Source organism: Cebus imitator, unplaced genomic scaffold, assembly GCF_001604975.1.
Source record: "Cebus imitator isolate Cc_AM_T3 unplaced genomic scaffold, Cebus_imitator-1.0 Scaffold68, whole genome shotgun sequence".
In the NCBI taxonomy this organism is placed as follows: domain Eukaryota; kingdom Metazoa; phylum Chordata; class Mammalia; order Primates; family Cebidae; genus Cebus; species Cebus imitator.
The window spans coordinates 6,781,292-6,801,084 of record NW_016107383.1 but is presented as its reverse complement, the minus strand read 5'-3'; the positions used below and the strand labels follow the sequence as shown (position 1 = coordinate 6,801,084).

At 40.1% G+C, this 19,793-nt stretch overlaps 1 protein-coding gene across 2 annotated transcripts in view; it reads left to right on the top strand.

Moving 5' to 3' along the window:
* The window catches only part of SNTB1 (syntrophin beta 1), a 277,787-nt gene that overhangs the window by 107,113 nt on the left and 150,881 nt on the right, over positions 1-19,793 (top strand). For both annotated transcript variants that reach the window (XM_037739320.1, XM_017530713.2), the window contains one exon: positions 10,451-10,667. In XM_037739320.1, coding sequence (XP_037595248.1) covers positions 10,451-10,667 — 217 coding nt within the window. The remainder of the gene's footprint in view (positions 1-10,450; positions 10,668-19,793) is intronic.

The following is a 19,793-nucleotide window of genomic DNA, read 5'->3' as shown; positions in this document are numbered from 1 at the left end:
TTGCTGTTTTTTTTTTTTTTTTNTTTTTGGACACAAAGTCTCATTCTTTTGCCTGGGCTGGTGCAGTGGCACGATCATACCTCACTGCAGCCTCAACTTACTGAGCTCAAGCGATCCTCTTGCTTCAGCCTCCTGAGCAGGTAGGGCTACAGGTATGCACCACCATGCCCGGATAATTTTTTTATTTTTATTTTTGTAGAAATGTGGTCACACTATATTGCTCAGGCTAGTCTTGAACTCCCGGATTCAGGTAATCATCCCACCTCATCCTCCCTAAATGCAGGAATTACAGGTGTGGGCCACCATGCCCAGCTAAAAGATATTTTTTAAAACATGACTTCAAAAATGTTTGTGGTTATATAAACAGGTTTTGAGCATGAACATTTGTACATGTGTAGAGGCAGCATCTAGGATGCAAGAAAAAAGCATGGTAAAGTAACTGGAAGGTGTAGAGCTAGACACCCTCGGTTCAAATCTCAGCACTGCCAGTTGCTACCATGTGACTGTGGGCAACTCACTTCAGTTCTCCATGCCACATTTTTCTTTCTTGTAAGGTAGGCATAATAGTATGCCTACTTCATAGAATTGCTCCCTAATCAGCATATTTTACACATTTAGAGTGGGGTCCAACTCAGGGTAAGTAATCAATAATTGCTAGTTGTTGTTATTGTTCTAAAGTTGGCAGACTACAGCCCGTGGGTCCAACCTGGCCTTCTGCCTGTTTTTGTGAATGAAGTGTTGTCGGAATGCTGCCACACTGATGTATTTATGTAGAGTCTGTGACCTCCGCGCAACAATGACAAAATGAAGTTATGACAGAGACTAAGGTCCACAAAGCCCTCAGCATCTTCTCTCTGGCTTTTTACAGAAAAGTCTTGCTAACCTCCATTTTACAGGAGAGAGTGCAGGGTTCCTGACCCTCATCTGTGACGCCTTGGTCTTAGAACCTTAAGAGAGTGACTGATACGCCCTGTCCTCTGCTTCTTGATCTGTAATAAAGATCAGTTATGAGACTGCTCCTAGAGAACAAATCTGAGAAATTGGCCGGGCACGGTGGCTCACGCCTACAATCCCAGCATTTTGGGAGGCTAAAGTGGGTGGATCACTTGAGGTCAGGAGTTCAAGACCAGCCTGGCCAACATGGTGAAACCTTATCTCTACAAAAAATACAAAAATAAACCAGGCATGGTGGTGCATGCCTATAATCCCAGCTACTTAGGAGGCTGAGGCAGGAGAATCGCTTGAACCCAGGAGGTGGAGGTTTCAGTGAGCTGAGATTGTGCCATTTCACTTCAGCCTGGGTAACAGATTCAGACTCTGTCTCCAAAAAAAGGAAAAGAAAAAGGAAAGAAATCTGAGAAAATACGTTATGGAGATTCTATTTGCTGTTCTTTTGCTCACCAATTCCATGTTTTGTAGCCAAGATATTTGTGCTAATTGCACATCCCTGAGTTTTTATTTTTCCTCACACTAATGAGTACTTTATGTGTGCTAAACACAGCTCCAAGCCCTTTGTGTTAACTCATTTAATCCTCATAACCTCATAGCAATTATCTAAGGTAAGAAGGGCTATATATCCTCATTTTACATGTGGAGAGGTGAAGGTATCAAAAGGGTAAGGAGATTTTCCCAAGTTTTCATACTTGGCAGGTGGCAGAGCTGGGATGTGAACTGTGTGGTCTGGCTCCAGAGTCTAGAGTTTGTAAAATAGTCACTCAACTTTGAAGACTTTATGGTTTTACTAGAGAGACCTATTATGCAAACAATTGCATATAAATATAAGTTTTTTGTAATATGTGTAAGCTGATCAGTGCAGTGCCTGGTATGGAATAAGCCATCATCGTGATGTTTCTGGTCCTGATGCTGTTGATATCAGTGGAAGTTACTACTTCCATGCCTGGAGGTGTCAGGAACACTTTGAAAAGGAGGTCTTACCCAGCATGAGGCTTAAAAGATGTAGGGAGTTTTCCAGAAAGATTTCCACACGAAGGATACAACATGTGCAAAGAACAGACGCAGGAGAGAACATGGCATGTTAAGAGAATTAAATAGTACTTGTCTGTGGCTTGCGAGAGAACAAGTCACCTAAGATTAGGTCAGGAAGTAGGCAGCTGCCCGATAGTGAATGGCTCTGTGTGAAGGGAGACAGGCCCCTGTCCTCTAGTGCATGTCACTTTCTAAGCAATGCCCAAATCGTCTATTTGTTCCGTGTCTCCACCTTATCCCGCAACAGGCGCATGTGTACTGGAGTGTAAGCACCTGAAGTGTGGGGAGCCAGTCGGTCTTATCCACTGTGACCATTCCAACACTCAGGGCCCTCCCTAGGGCAAGTGCTCATTAAACATTTGTTGGATTAATTAATAACTAAACCAATCAGCATGCTCATGAGATAGGATCTTTCTGTGGGTCCATTGCCTTACTTTGGCATCAATTATCTTGCTTTGTTGAAGAATCAAGGTAGGTCACATCGAATGAGGGGATTAGCTAAAATAAGGTAATTTTGAAATAATCTTTTCTTCAGAGGTATGATTACTCAACAAATTCATACCTAGTTTATTTTACTCTCGACTCCACATTTTAAAACTCAGTCCCCTCTCCAAGAATGTCCTTATGACTTGTTCAGAACATTTTGGCCATCCTTCAAATACGTCTTACCTTCAAGATGTATTTATGCCAGGATTCAGCGGGCAGAATGGCAGTAAAATAAATATCGGTAACTGAATGAAAATAATGATTCTTCTAGATAAGGCTGCCAAGCCTAAGAAAAAGTAACTTGAGCAAATAATCTCAATGTGGGCTTATATTCACATTTGTCAGGTGCCTGTAGGGTTTGGTTAAAAAGTCAGAAGACACATCTGCTTAAGGCCTCTGCCTAGAATTTGGCACACATTTGAACAGGACTATTTTTTGGTGATGACACAAATAGCAAGATGAGGTAAGACATGTTCTATTTTTTTTTCTTTTGTAATGTTGTCAGAAAAGGCAGCTTCCCAAGGAATCATAGAATGTTTGAAGGGTAGGGACCTTATTTCTCTCCTTTGACAGGCAAAGAAAATGAGATCCAGGCAAGGGAAGTGACTTGCCCAGGGCTGGAGAGCTAGTTACTGGCAGAGCTGGAACTGTAATCCAGGTCCCGGACTCCCACGGCCAATTCTCTTCCCTCGGCATCATTCAGCCTCTCAAGACATTAGCTATAGCTTCTAAGAAACATATTACCTCTTTCATCATTTCTTGATCTTTTTGGAAATATTGATGATCTCTCTCTGGATCTTTCCTCTCTAAGATGACCTGGGAAATGCCATTAAGGGTAAATCTTATATTGTATTTTGTTAGCAAATCCCACTGTCACCAACCTGTCCCCCACTCGAACATTTCACCAAAAGTCTGAATACCCAGGTTCCTTGCCTCCAGATAATCTTTCTCCTTAATCACATTTTTTAAAATGCACATTTGTGCTCACATCCTCTAAAGCAATAAATATTTCCTTCCTGTAATCTGGAAATTCTTTTTTTGTTGTGTTTGTTGTTATTTTTAAGAAAACTTGAACATATCAGATGGACTATCTGGCTCCTTAGAAACCAGTCTGGTAGGAGAGCTGATTGGATTTGCCTAAAGCATTTCCTCATTAGTAGCCTGTGTGCTGCTTTTTCTTTCAAATGTCATCTGGCCAACCCAACAAAGATTTAATTGTGGCAACTTGGAGCCTTAGCAAACTTGGGCTTTACTGAATGCCCTTTTGAAATCTCGAAGGACAACTACCTGTCCTTCAAATGAAAAACACAAACATATTCAAAGTGGCTTGGTGGATTATTGGTTTGAAGACCACTTCTTACTTCTCTCCACCCCTTTTCTTACAACTGAAGATTGGAATTTTAATTGCTAAACCACAGCTTTTAAATCATGATGCCCAAAAGGGGCATGGTTTATAAATTAGTTCTGATTACTAGGCACCCTGAACATGGGCCTGGCTGCTTCTAATCAGTTTCAACAGCTCTTTGCCTGAAATTACTGTCTCTAAGCACATGGAGATGTAATTATGCAGACACTAGTGTTCAGTTCTCCCAGGTTAAACCCTCTATTATGAATACATATTATAGTGTCTTAAAAGGCATTTATTGAAATGTCATAGTTTAATAGTTCAGGCTTACAAAATCAAACTCTCTTATGTTACAGGCAACAGCCTCTTAATTGGGTATTTTTTTCCCAGCACATAAAAACATTGACTTAAATACACACACACACACACACACACACAATTTTTTTTAAGAGTGAGAATCAGTATTGCTTCCTGGTTAAACTCAAGGACTCTAGAGCCAGTCTACCTGGATTCGCCACATGCTTCTGCCGTTTTCCAGCACTATGACTTTGGCCAAATGACCTACCCCTTCTCTATTGTAGTGTCTTTGGTAAAAGGGGGATGATTATAATGCCTATATTGTTGTGAGGTTCAAATGAGATAGTACAGAAAAAACTCTTAGCAAAGTATATGGAACATAGTCATGATTTTTTTTAATTGATTGTTCTAAAACATTTATTTGTATTTATGTGTTATAAAATCTATTTATGCTAAGTCCTGAGAGAATTAGGAATGTCTTCCTCTGGAAGAAGCTGAGCTGTCTCCTAATATATATTCTCTTCATTTTTCACAGTAATAGCCACCTCTCCATACCATTTTTTTTTTTAGCTGGGAGGGCATACAGCTGTCAAGAATAAAGAATAAATTTATTTTCCACCTAGAAGTGACCATGTGAGTAAGTTCTGGCCAGTGGGTTGTCTGTTAATCCATTTAGCATCACTATAAAGGAATACCTGAATCTGGATAATTTATAAAGAAAAGAGGTTTAACTGGCTCATGATTCTGCAGGCTGGACCAGGAAGCATGGGGCCACCATCTGCTTAGCTTCTGGTGATGCCCCAGGGAGATTTTATCCATGGTGGAAAGCAAAGGGAGAGCAGCACATCATATGGCAAGAATGGGATGGAGGGAGAGAGAGAGAGCAGGGCGAGGTCCCAGACTCTTTTAAACAACAAGATCTCAAGGGAAGCAACTGGGTGAGAACTCACTCATTACCAAGGGATGGCGCTAAGCTATTTCATGAGGGATCTACCCTCATGATTCCATACCTCCCACTAGGCCCACCTCTAACATTGGAGATGACATTTCAACGTGAGATTTGGAGGGGCTAAATATTCAAACCATATCAGGTTGTAAGCAGGAAAACAGTATGTCACTATCTCGAAAGTGGCCTTAAAGCAAGAAGGATGGTGTGTTTTTCACTTCTTTGTCTTTCCTACTAATGGGAATTTGGTTGTGATGCCTAGAACTCAGCAGCTATAGTGGATCATTAGACAGCACATCAGGGATACAGAGCAGTGAGGAAGCAGAAGCCTGATTCCCTGACAACTTCAGGGAGCAGAGCTGCCCTAGCAGCCCTTTTCTTTCACTCTAGACTTTTGACAAATGAATAACAAACTCCTGTATTACTTAGTACACTAATGCTGACTGCCTATTGTAGACAAATCTATTCTTAGGCAACACTTTCCCTTCCCTGACTTAGATGATATCCTCAATATTCTGATTGCCAGGTATAGAAATTTCAGGACACTAAGGCACAAAGAACCATGAAGTTTTCACACACTCCATTTCCAATCAGAGCCACTGCTTTACCACACCCAAGCATGGCTGCCCTGTTTTCATTCCCTGCCTGGGGCTGCTTAGTTTCAGACTTCAATCGGTGATTGGGGACAGGAGTGTTTGGCAATTGAATTATGTCCGCAGTTGACAGCCAAGCCTTGTAAAAATGACTTGGAGTCTCTTCCAGCAAGAAGGGTCATCTTGACCATTTTATTACTCCTCTGTACCAGAAATTATGGGTTCTTGGAGAAATCCAATGGCAATCTTCTTTTGCTTATTTTGTTATACACAATAACAAATGCCTCCATTTTCTATACATATCAAAAAGAATCAGGACTCTTGGACAAAGCGATTTTAAGAAAGGATGTGTGGATGTTACTTACTCTCTTTCAGCATAGATACAGAAAAAACTACCAGAACCTCAGCATGTCTTCCTTAGGAACAGTGATGATAATCTTTTAGCCTTGTTTAATTTCTTGAAATTGAAAATTTATTTTCTGGTGATGCTGGAGATCTCAAGAGTCATTTAGGGATTTTACTAAGATTTCCTCCCAATACTAGTGATACCTACATTTCTCAGAAGAAACATAGAAAAACCTAAGCCATTACCCCATCCAAAATATAAAGAAGAATGATACCTTTTTTCTATTTTTCTTGATGGTGAAGTTCATAGGCATTGTTCAGCAAAGCCAAATTATGTTTCTTGAACTTATGGGTTGATGTCTTTGCATCAGGAAAATTCTTTGTCTGTGCCATATTTGCTATACCCTACCCTTCCGAGGGTTGTTAAACATATTTAGATTTTCTTACTTTATCCTTCATATCTGTTCAGCTCTATCATATTTTCCATCTTTTTGTATATTTGTGCTACATTCTGTAAAATTTCCTATCTACAGTTCCCTAATTCCTTCTTCTGACATGTCTATTTATGGAATTTTTAATTCTGGTAATATTACTAAACAATGTTTGGTTCTTTTATCACTGTATTAAATCACTTTTAAAGAATTTCTGGAAGATTCTCTCAAGCTTTCATTTGTTTCTGGAAACATACTATAGCTTTGTAGTATGTGTGAGACTTACTGCCGTCAGTGCTGGTTCTTGCTCATGGTACGTTGTTTCCTTGTGTGCAACATTTTCTTTGATTTTTATGCCTGCCCATTGCCCTTTAAAATGATTCACAGGGATTCTTTGAAACCTAAGATGAAGTTGCCTTCCTCCAGAAAGGACTTGCATTTGATTCTTCAAGGCCTCAAGATTTGTCAAGCTTGAGATCTCCTTAAACCAGTTTTAAGATTTAACATAAGCACCAATATCATCTACTTACTTCCCTTTCTCCCTTTTATAGACTTAAACTTTTAAATCATGGATTATTTCTTATTATACCTTATGGACAGCACAGTTCTTAGCACATGAAAACTGATAAGTTTGGACTAAATGAGTGAAATTTTTAAATTATCACACCTACCTTATTTTTTCTGTCTTTATTTTCAATTGGTCAGTTAAATATATGCAGAATATTATTCCCAGTGGGATATCCCTCCTTCAAGTCAGTGCCATGTATTTTCTCCTTTGGAAATTCCCCTAGGGCTGTGTCACATAGGAAATGGTTACTTGGTAAATCTTTGCTTCCAGGCTGACTTGCTATCTTCTCCATGCTTCTTCCCTGGAATGGATAAAGCCACACATTTCTGGAATTCTTCTTGCCTTATATGGAGATTTAGAGTGTTGCTTGGCTTTTCTCTGACATTAACCCCTATGGCCCTGGAAATGGTGGATCTACTACTAATATCTTTTCTCTTAAGTACACCTAATCTCACCTTCCAGAAGTTCTCTTTAAAGTTAACCTTTGATTCTGCCACTCTCTTACCCACAGACCACCACATCTATCACTACTGCCTGTACAATAAAGTTCAAACCTATTAGCATCCTTCATCTAGGTGGTATAGCCAGATCTCATGAGAAAATATCATCTCTGAGAAATCAGATTCTAGCTACACCACTTACTTGCCATGTGACTTTATATAAGCTAAACTTCTGAGCATCAGTGTGCTAATGTGTACAATAATACTAACCTACAAGGGATCATCTATGTCAAGCTGTTTATGTTCACTTGAATTAGAAGAGCCCTACAAGGCATTTCTTTCTAGCAGGTCTGAAAGAGATAGCAATATTTTTCTTGTATAACCCCTGGACACATGGTTGCTTGGTAAATAAAAGATGCCTTATCCATATCTTCTCTAGACCTTAGTTTCCTTGTATATAAAATGAGACCTTAAATGGTAATTTGAAACTTAATGTGCAAAGATATATAAAGCACTTGATTCAATACTTGGCACATCATTAAGTATATTCTGTCTCTATCCTTCTTCTAAATTGAGATCTGACTTACCTTTTCTAAGGAATTGCAAAAAAAGTTATAAAACACAGCACGTTACATAAAGGAAGGATTGTTATTCTTTTCTCTACTTTTTAAAGTTCCAGCCACTCTCTAAGGCCCAGTTCAAATGTCACCTTATCTATGAAGCATCCCTGGATTCTCACTCCTGCAACATTTACTCCACTCAGAACGATAATAATACAAGTAAAGGAAAATCTTCAATCCATCTCAGCTGATACTTGAATTTTCTATATTTCCATAAGCATAATTCTATAATATACAAAGCTAAGCAGTGTTCTAGCTTCTACTAAAACACTTTCACAGATGAAAAAGTTCAGAATCTTCTAAAGAAGTATATCTATTCTGGCCTCAGACAGCTTAAATATGTCCCCCTAAATTTTCTGCGTTTGTCTGTGTTCCTCTTTGAATACTTTACCCAGAAATAAATAATATTTCTTAAAATACGCAGTCCAGGAATATTTCTCCTTCTGTAACTGCAGCCTGTGCCAACAGGTTTGGAGCAACCATGGAGCTCTTTTCTTCTGACTGCACTTATATTCAATTAAAACCCTGAAATCTTTCTTGAAAATATGTGTTGGTGTTAAATGACTGCTCCTCTGTCTTGTATTAATATGGCTATTTTTGATATATATAATTGAGTCCCTTAATAAAGGACCATATTACATGCATATGGGTATATTTGAACTGCTGATTAAATTTTGGGAACCTGAACTGTCTCTCATGCTCCTAGATCCTTTAGTTAATGGGTTATTTCAAGGCATTTTATTCCTGTTATAAAACATAGCTCATTCTACTTTGAGCCATGGTTTGTGTACTTTGTCTTATGTCCTGTCTTAGGTGGGTTTCTGAGAAGCACAGCATCTGTCTGGAGGATTGGGAAGTGACTTTGCAGCCTCCCAAGCTTAGAAGCTGTTGTTGGGCCAAGAGCAGGGGGCAGCTATGAGTTGTTCTCACTCACCACACAGCAGCTAGGATATAGGAAAAGGATTCTAGATGGGACACCAACAGCATCCACTGTAGTCAACCATGATTTTGTAACTCTGGGTATAGAGGGTACTGTTCATCTCTGTAGTCTTCATACTCCTGTCCATGTCTTGCATAGGGAAGGCACTAGTTGGTGGAACTGATTTGTCAAAGATCTGGAGGAAATGTCCCCTAGTTTGCTTTTATTCCAATCCACCGCCATTTGTAATAACAAATACCTGTGAAGGACTTAACCAAATCTCCCCAAGCAGCAGAGAACCAGAGTATGTGGGTGATAGAGAGAGAATATGCAATTGTATATTGCATGTTCCAAGAATCTCGTTGCCCTGTCAACTCAAAAGCTGTCTAAGGACCAAATGCTCAAATTCAGAATAGGCAAAAACACTTCTTAATACCACGGCAAAACATACCAAGGAGCAGAACTTCAGTCTGCTCCACTTGGCTCTTAAGCTATTTTCGTTTTCTTAAGTTATTTTTGTTTTCTTAAGTTTTATAAAAGTAATATACACATATAGTTAAACATGAAAATGATATAAAAGAGTAATAAATAAATAGTAAAAGCCTATTTCTTAATCATTGTGGCTTTTATTTCCAATTCCCAGAGCTAACTTGTCTTAACAATTTCTTGTATTTCTACCCAAAAATAATTGTAGGCATATAAGCACATATTTATGAATTTATATGCAAAGATATTACAGTATATGTATTTCTTTCTCCTTTTTTCCCTACTAATAATAGATCTTACAGGTCTTTCCATATCAACACATCTACACACACACACACACACACACACACACACACACTCACATACACACACACACACTTTTTAAATGATGATATGGATGTCTTACAATTTATTTAATTAATCTGTCCCTTTTTAATGGATATTTACGTTGTTTCTGGCTATCAGCTCTTACAAATAATTTTTTTGCTATTACACATTTTTGCCACTACAAAATGTGTTCTTATATGTATTTCTTTGTATGTGTTTCCTTAACACTATTAAATTGAAAGCCCTATCATTGTTTCTCAACAGAAAAATGGCATCATGGGTAGTGAATGTGGCTACCCTATTCCTTACATCTATATTAAATAATGTATCTTTTAGCCTAAGTTATCCTTGTTTTCAGCCTTTTTCCCAGAATGCAAAACTTATAATCAGAAAATGTAAAAATTGTCACAGTTGAAAAAAGCTAGACACAATTCTCAACTTAGGACACCATAACAGCAAGTTCTAAGATCCACAGAGCTATATAATTTAAATAATAAGGTAATTACCTTGAGTGGAACAGAAATTCTGAATCGCATTCAGAATTTAAGAAGTTCAGTATTAAGAGCTTATCCAATGCAAGTTTATTTCAGAAACACAATCAGACTTCCCAGAAACTCAGCTTTGGTGTACTTAAAAGCACTTACTGTCTTTTTGCTTGCAGTGAAGTACATGCGAGAAGCCACGCCCTATGTGAAGAAAGGATCCCCAGTGTCTGAGATTGGGTGGGAAACGCCTCCGCCTGAATCCCCTCGGTTAGGGGGCAGCACCTCAGACCCTCCATCATCGCAGTCCTTCTCCTTCCACAGAGACCGGAAAAGCATCCCTCTCAAAATGTGTTACGTCACTCGGAGTATGGCCTTGGCCGACCCCGAGAACAGGTAAAACGGAGTCACAACTCTCCTCTGTGTCTAGCAGCCACTTGGCCTCTCAGGCTAAGTGGGAGCTTTCACCAGGTTGCACTCATGTTCTGAAAACAACACATTGTAGCCTCCAAAGAAAAACATGAAAGGCTCTGTGTGTGTGTGTGTGTGTGAGAGAGAGAGAGGGAAAGAGAGAGAGATCGAGAGAGAGAGAGAAATTGAGAGAGAGAGAGAAGGAAAATGAGTCTATACACTGAGCCCTGGTTCTGGAAAGAGCTGAAAAACTGGAATCAGCATCCTAAATGTCTTCAGCATACTATCACTACCAGTCCATGTGACTTAGGGCAAGTTTCCTAAACCACTTAACCTCAGTTTTGTCATCTCTAAGATGGGAAAAATTGATATAGATGCCTTGTTGGGTTGTGAGAATTAAATGAGGAAATCCATGTGATATAGTTTGCATGTTCATCCCCTCCAAATCTCATGTTTAAATGTGATCCCCAGTGTTGGAGACGGGGTCCAGTGAGAGGTGTTTGGGTCATGGGGGCGGATCCCTCATGAATGGCTTGGTGCCCGCCAGAGGTAGTGAATGAGTTCTTGCTCTATTAGTTCAAGTGAGAGCTGGTTATTTTAAAAAGCATGGCATACCTCCCCTCTCTTTCTTGCCCCCTTTCTTGCCACGTGACTTGTTGGCTCCCCTGCCCCTTCCACCATGAGTGGAAGCTCCCTGAAGCCCTTATCAGAAGCAGATGCCACAGCCAGGCTTCCTGGTACAGCCTGCAGAAACATGAGCCAAATAAACTTCTTTTCTTGTAAATCACCCAGCTTCAGGTATTCGTTTAGAGCAACACAAAATGGATTAATACACCATGTAAAGTACTCAGCACAGAAAAACCTTTCATGAATATAAGCTCTAATAATGTTTCTTATTTATGTTAGATAGTAATAAGCAAATTCACCTTTCTGGGCCTCAGTGCTGTCCACTGTATACTTGGAGGGTTAGCTGAGAGACGCTTTAAAGCTATTTTCTACTCTAAGCATCTCTTTATGCTCAAGAGAGCAAAAGGAGTGGCTTTGGTCCAAGTCTGGAATGCTGTTTCCCAAAGTCGGAACATGACTTTGCATGCCGCAGGCTAGATATATCACCCAACCCATGGCAACTATAAGGAATGCAGCCAAGAGTAAGTAAAATTTGGGGTCCCTCATCCCCCAGAAGTCTTACTTTAGCTCAGTAGAAAACATACATTTTAGGAGGAAAATAAGATAAATGGAGAGTGAGGAATTGAGCCAGCAAATGGGGAATCTTGGTGACCTTTGCATCCACATTAAAGTGCTGAAAATAGGAACTGCTCAACTGGCCCTTATTTAGAGTGTGTGTGGGACAGCTGCAACGCACCCGAACAGAAAGTATTTGGCTGGGTTCAGAGCTGCTGATGGGGAAAAGTCATCAGGAATAGGGATAGGGAGAAAGTTCCTTGGCTCCCAGCTGAATGTCTTTTTTGTTCTCATCTCAGTTAGCTCACTGAAAGGACGCTGCCAAGGCCCTTCTGACTCTGGCCAGCTGCAGGATGTTTCTACCCCTCTCTTCCTTCTCCTGTATTAGTTATTTCTGTACAGAGATCAGCCAGTTGTACAAGAAAGCCAGCAGGTGTTGGGAAGAGGGGTAAGAGCAGACAGACTGGGAAGGAGACAGAGCTCATCACTGGTCCACTCTCATTCTGTTCTCTGTTTTGCTCCCTACGATTTCTTCAGAGTGTCTGGGCCTGCAGTCGATGTCCTGGTTAGTCAGTCTCCTTTTCCCTGGCCTTTTGCCCACCCAGTCAAACAAGTCCCATCTCCCAAGGATCTGATGTCAAAGTTTTCAGTTGTGATGAATTCATGTTGTAGTATTGAGTGCCTATTATGTGCTAGACATTCTGCTAATTAATGTAGACCAGAGACTGCAAAGTGGCAGCCTACAGGTATACGCAGCCTACAGACATGCTTTTTTGAATCGCCTGTCTAGTGTTTAAATAAATTTCAATCGTTGTCATGTTCAATAATTGGGAAATTTCACATTTAAAAAGCCAGGTTTCTGCTTTTCTAGAAAAGTTGGAAGAACTGGTGATGTTACTGGGCCCACATCGATGCAGGCAGGGCAGTAATATGCCAGATCTCAGTAGAGTTTTCTCCATTGACAAGGGAATGAACTCTCCTCACCACTCCTATTACTTTATGCTTAGAGAATTCAATTAATTACCTGCCTAATCTTTGAATTTGTAACCCTGCTTAGTCCTCTTAACAGCTCTCTGAGTTTCTATCATGTCCCTATTCTACAGACAAAAAAATCGAGACTAAGTGTGTTTATAGAAGTTCTCAACATTATATAGCTGTTACATAGTCTAACTGGGCTTCATACTCATGCCTATAGAATGGGTGACAGTGTCGGTTAATCATTTCCCAAAAAAATGCAAACCAAGACAAAAACTGACTGGGACATTGTAGGAGCCATTAATACACTAGGGAGAAAATTTGATTAGGTGATTTCTTGGGTTCCTTTCAGAAATCAACTTATATGCTACAATAGCACTCCCAGGTCATTTAATTCTATTTTAAGGAATATTATGGGGGCTATCAGACCTTAATCGAGATATTGGAAACTTCAGTCTTTGTGTCAAGCCAGGAGAGGAGAGTAAGTTTCAAGCTTTTATATTGGTGCTTGTCAAGTCCACCACTGGTGATGATACACAAGTCTTCCCTGTGGGAGAGGGAGAGCCTGTTCTGCCGGGGTGTGAGAACCATCAGGACAGAATCGAACATGAGAATCCAGCTAAGCCAGATGATTCTCAAGGGGCTTCAGGTCCCAGCAGGTCCCAAATAGCTGCTAACAAGAAGACTGGGGGCCTATGTGAGGCTTGCCCATGGTAGAGGAAGAGAAGGAAATAAAAAGGAAACAAATATTTTATGAAACTCCAGTTACAGGCTGAGCAGGGTATCGTGTGCCAGTCCGAAATGTGGAATCTGCAAAACCCAACTCTCTGCTGGATGCAAGAGACACACCTAACGGAGTGATTTTAAAAGGTGAAAGATACAAGGATGGGCAAAAGCTTACCAGGCAAATGTCAACTATTAAATAACAACAGAAAGCATTGATTTTGATCTTGATATAAGACAAGGTAAAATTCAGGCTGAAAAACGTCCAAGGTTAAATGTCTATAAAGTAGCACAAGGAAGGATTGATTTATGTCGAAGGCCAGAGTTCACAAGCAACATCCAGTAGTTATGAACACATACCACATAACGCAGCAGCAACTTTTAGAGCAGACTGCAGAAGATGCAAGAAGAAATAGACAGAAACATATTCATATTAGGTATTTCAACATATACTACTTTCCATCCAAGTCAGGACAAGTAGAGGACACAGAGAAAGATAGTAACTCCCCCTTATTCATGGAAGAAATGTAACAGGACCCCTGGTAGATGCCTGAAACCATGGATAGCACTGACTCCTCTGTGTACTGTGTTTTTCCTATACATACATAACTATGATGAAGTTTAATTTATAAAGTAGGCACAGTAAGAGATTAACAACAATACTAATGAAATAGAATAATTATAATAATATGCTATAATAAAAGTTATGTGAATATGGTATCTCTCTCTCTCGATCAAAACATTTCATTATACTCATCTGTTTTTGGACTACAATTGACCTCAGGTAACTGAGACCATGAGTAAGGGGCGACTTACTATAAGGATGTGGAAGACTCAAACCACATCATAAATAAGGTAGATCTGAATACAATGCAAACTTTTTATCCTGATGATAGAGAATACACATTCTTTTCAAGTCCACACAGAACACTGACAAAATTAACCACAGATCATGTCACAAAGCAAGTGCAGTCAGTTCCATTAGGTACAAATAATACAAACAACAGCCTCTGATGACTGTGGAATAAAACTAGCAAATCGGTAACAAAACCAAACCACACAAAGCCTTTTTTCATGGGTTTTTAAAAGCTCTCTGTAAAATAACTCTTGGGTCAAAAGAGAAATATACACTGACATTATTGCATTTCTTCAAAAATAAATAATAATGAAAATAATTCATATACTAAATATAAAGAGAAAGAAGGATAAAGAGAGAGTGTAGCGTGTAGAGTCAGCTAGACCCACAGTGGAATCTTAGTCCTAACCCTTATATGTGAATTTAAGCAAGAATCTCATTTAATTTAAATAACCATCCTAGGTAGCAGGAACTCTTCTCTCTACTTTATAGACAATGACACTTAGCTGAGAAATGAGAGTTGAAGCAAATGGTACATCTCGGATTCAAACCTAGGCCTAGCTGACCCCAAGCCCAATTTCTGAATCATCACATATGATGCCTCTAACTTCAGCACCTGACAGAGCAGCTCACCTGAACTGTAAGCACCTTGGCCAGGAGTTAATGATGTCCTGGGAGCTGAAACCTGAGAACTGATGTCAAATGCCACAGCCTCTTGGCAGGGGCTAATCACCTCAGTTGGTGACACACAGGTGCCTATGGTTTATGTTAAAAACTGTCATGTTCAATTTTTCTAATACAAACAGCCATAGAACAGCAGGCAGGATTGCTGCTCTTTCTATGAAAAAGGTCACCCAGCAGGCATTGAATCCACAAGAATATGTCACTGCTATTGGCTCAGTGATTACAATATATTTTTGTTATTTTACCTCTTAAATATATCTTGTTTTTTCTATTCAGCTCTTTGCCTTCACAGCCACTGCCCTGGTCCAGGCCGACATTCTCAGTTCCTGAGAATATTTGAGTATGTTTTTTACAGGGTGATTTGTTGATAGTTTACTCTTTCTCCATTTCCCACAAAATACTCTATACTTAGCTAGCCAAGGAAATCTGAAACACCTGAAATTTACTCCTTTGGTCAAAATGGCTCCCTGTCACCCGCACTCTCATCTGCACTCCTCAGTATTGCATAAAAACCCCTTTAGGCTTTAGATCTTACCTAACTGTCCAGCTCCTGTTTACCTCATCCTTTCTGTTCCAGCATCCCTTAAATGATTTGTATACTTCCTACTTGCCCTTTAAACCTCAGGGTAAATAGTCTTCTTGGATATCAATGTCTCACTATACCTACTGTGTCAATTTGTTCATTATAGTACACTTCATAATGACCTGTGATTTTTTTCTTACATGCCAACTCAGTTGCTAAAGTCATAAGCTTTTTGAGGTCTGAGACACTCCACATTTTCATTTTATTACCCCAGATATCTAGAACTTTGGCATTCAAAAATATTTTTATTCATAAATGATAAATAGTATATTTATCTCATTTTTGGTATTCTTCTCTAAAAATGTCTTTTGAAAAATCTTCCACTAAATAGTCTTGGGAATAAGGTAATAAATAAAAGCATAGTTCTCTTCTGACAGACATGGGAAACTTAAAGAAACCAGGACAATCCATTAACCAAACGTGTCACTGGATTGACAGCAGCTGTAGTACCATGGGCTGTTTATGAGGTTTTAAGTCATGACTCTTTGTACTGCTGTGTAACAGAGTCCACTGTAGATTTTCATGGTTACATTATGGAAAGATTTACATCATCTTTCTTGGAAAACAGTTGTACATCTCTATTTATGGTGCACAAATGAAACATTCACAGAAGGTGCTGTGTTGGTTTCAAATGGAAAACCTCTGCTAGGCTGCAGTGTGATTCAGAGAGCTGCGATCTGTTAAGTCCTGTAGGATATGTTGCTACAAGGTGCCCTCAGTGATGTCACCACAATCCAGTACTTGAGTTTCAGCCACAGACGATCAGAAACTTGATTTAGTGGGCATAGCGTTCGCAGATCCATCTCTAAGGGGTTGACACACATTAACTAAATAGGCAAAATTTGCTTATGATAAGCAAGATAGTTGTCGAGTAGATAGAAATGCCCACCTGGGAGGATTTATATGCCCTCTCATTGTGAGCAGACTATATTGGAAGACAAATGGGAATATAAGCAGAATGCCAGAATACTAAGTATTAATAACTCAAACAATGTGGACTTTCAAAGCAGTGCAATGCTCTCATTCTGAGTAGATAAGCTACACAAGAAATTAAATTGTCATGAAAGTGATTTGGTGAGAGTGGAATCAATAGAAGGTATGCTACTAGATCCTAAGAAGTGTGTTTTAGACAAGTAAGCTGAAAATCCTCCCTTCCAGGATGGGGAGAGCCTTGCCGAGGTGACCTTATGTAAATGTCTGCTTTGCCAAGACTCCCACTCCTTTGAGCTGTACATAAATAGCCTGAGGATTCCCGTGTGGCCCTCCCCTGTCCTTTCATGGCTAATTTATCCCTTTCAGTTCACATGGTTCCTTCTTCCTGTGAGTATCAGAACAGTGGATTTGGTTTTTGCTTATCAAATGTAATCACTTTTCCTTCCAGGCTCCTTGAAGTTGCTCTCCCAGCACCCTGTTTTGAGTTTTAGTTGATTCCAAATACTTTAGTTAGACATTCATAGACAAATGGTCTTTGGTGGCTACCAACAAGGGAGGAATCATTTGACCAGTTCAGCTTTTCTCCTCTTTTTCCCAGTGTTTGAGGGCACATTATTGCCCCCTCATGTCTTATATAGAACTCTCAAATGTATTTATTAAACTTTGAATACTGTTGAAACATTTCCTCTTTTAGTGCATCGAGAATGAAGATTCATGAAGTACTTTTTCCTGTCTTTTCTCCTCTATAAGTCTTTGTTTCTGAAAAGTGCTTCTCTTTTTAAGAGGCTCACAAAATATGTATTTTCTGAATGTAGTTTCTTCATTCTTTGTCAGGCACATCATGGTGGCCTCATAATGGAAACTACTGCCGGAACTCATGATTAACATCACATTGTGGAAACAGAAAAAAACATACATAAAGTGTATGTATATGGTGCTGTAATCACTGGGCATGTTTCACATATGCAAAACAGAGGGCCAGATTAACTGCATGTTTGTATCAGTGAATAAAACTCTAGAGTTGCAGTTATTATAGAAAATATGGGTTTAAATCCCAAGTCTGTTACTTATTCCCTTCAAGTAAATTATCCAATCTCTCTGATTTTCAGGTTCCTTCTTTGCTGTAGTATTAATGTTTTTGTCTCCCTGTAAATTCATATATTGAAATTTAATCTTTAATGTAATAATATTAAGAGATGAGAGGCCGGACGTGGTGGCTCACACCTGTAATCCAAGCACTTTGGAGGCCAAGGCAGGCGGATCACCTGAGGTCGGGAGTTCAAGACCAGCCTGATCAACATGGTGAAACCCCGTCTTATAAAAGAAAAAAAAAGAGATGAGATCGTTGGGAGGCTATTAGGTCGTGAGGTTAATACTTGAGTGGGATTAGTGCCCTTTTATAAAAGAGGTTAAAGGGAACCTGTTTTCCTCTTAGACCATGCAAGGACGTATAATAAGGACCAGCTATGAGGAACACACCTTCACCAGACATCAGATCTTCTGGTACCTTAAGCTTGGACTGTCCAGTCCCCAGAATGGTCAGAACAAAAATTTCTGTTGTTTGTAAATTACCCCGTCTAAGATTTTCTAATAGCAGCCTGAATGGACTAAGAAATTAGTACAAAATTGGGATGCTGCTGTAGCAAATACCTAAAAATGTAGAAGTGTCTTTGGAGCTGGGTAATTGGTATAGGCTGGAAGAATTCTGAGGTACAATGCTGTGAAAGGAGACTTAAGGGCAATTCTGGTGAGGGCTCAGAAGAGGAGAGCTGTAGAGAAAGCATCAGTCTTCTTCAAAATTGTCTAAGTGGCTATGGTCAGAATATTGGTATAAATATGATGGCAAAGTGAGTTCTAATTAGGTCTCAGATGAAAGTAAGGAACATGGTATTGGACAATGGAGGGAAAGACCATCCTCATTATAAAGTGGCAAAGAACTATGCTCAATTGTGTTCACGTCCTAGAGTTTTGTGGAGGGAGGAACTTATGAGCAATAAAACAGAATATTTGATGGAAGAAATATCTAAGCAAAGTGTTAAGGGTGTCATATGGCTTCTCTTGACTGCTTATAGTAAAAGGCAAGAAGAAAGAAACGATAAAAATGGAATTTATAATCAAAAGACATGCAGCACTTAAAGATCTGGAAAATTCCCAGCCTGACCCTGTTGTAAATAATGAAAAAGTGTGTTCTGGAGAGAACACAGAGTGTAGCCAAATGAACCTTTGACAAGGAGATTAGGATGAGTAGGTGGAATCCAGATACTATTTGTTTATCAAGACAATGGAAGAATGACCCTGAAGGCATTTGGAGATTTAAGGCTGCCAGGGCTTTGGGAACAGAATGATTTAATGGCTCTGCTCTGTGCCTTGTGTTGCATTGCTCCTTGGCTGCCCCAGTTGTAGCTCAAGTGGGCCCAGGCATGGCTTAGACTGCCCTCTGGAAGGCACGGGTAGTAAACCTTGGCAGTGTCTGCAAGGCACCAATACACCAGTACATAGGGTGCACAAGCAGTGAGGGCATGGCTGTCTTCACCTAGATTTCAAAGGATGCTCTGTGGAGCCTTGGGGTCCAGAAAGAGAACAGAGGTGGGACCACCAAAGAGAACCCCCACCAGGTCAATGTGCACTAGAGCTGTGGGGCCAGCGTCATCACAGAGAGCCCGCACTAAGGTGGTGCCTAGCAGAGCCACCCCACAGACCAGACCTCCCACCAGTAGCACCATCAGTGTGCAACTCCTGCCTGGGAGAGTTTCAGGCATGCAACTTTACCCCATGAAAACTGCCACATAACCTGTGCCCGGCAAAGCCATGAGGAGCAGAGCTACCTAGAGCCTGGGGGCCCCAACCTCCATCCCAGTGTGTCTGGAAGGTGGGACTTTGAGTCAAAGAAAATTACTCTGGGGACTTAAGACTCAATTTTTCCCAGGCGCGGTGGCTCACACCTGTAATCCCAGCACTTTGGGAGGCCTAGGCAGGTGAATTATCTGAGATCAGGAGTTCAAGAGTAGCCTGGCCAACATGGTGAAACTCTGTCTCTACCAAAAATACAAAAAATTAGCCAGGCATGGTGGCGGACACCTGTAATTCCAGTCACTTGGGAGGCTGAGGCAGGAGAATCTCTTGAACCCAGGAGGCACAGGTTGCAGTGAGCCAAGATTGTGCCATTGCACTCCAG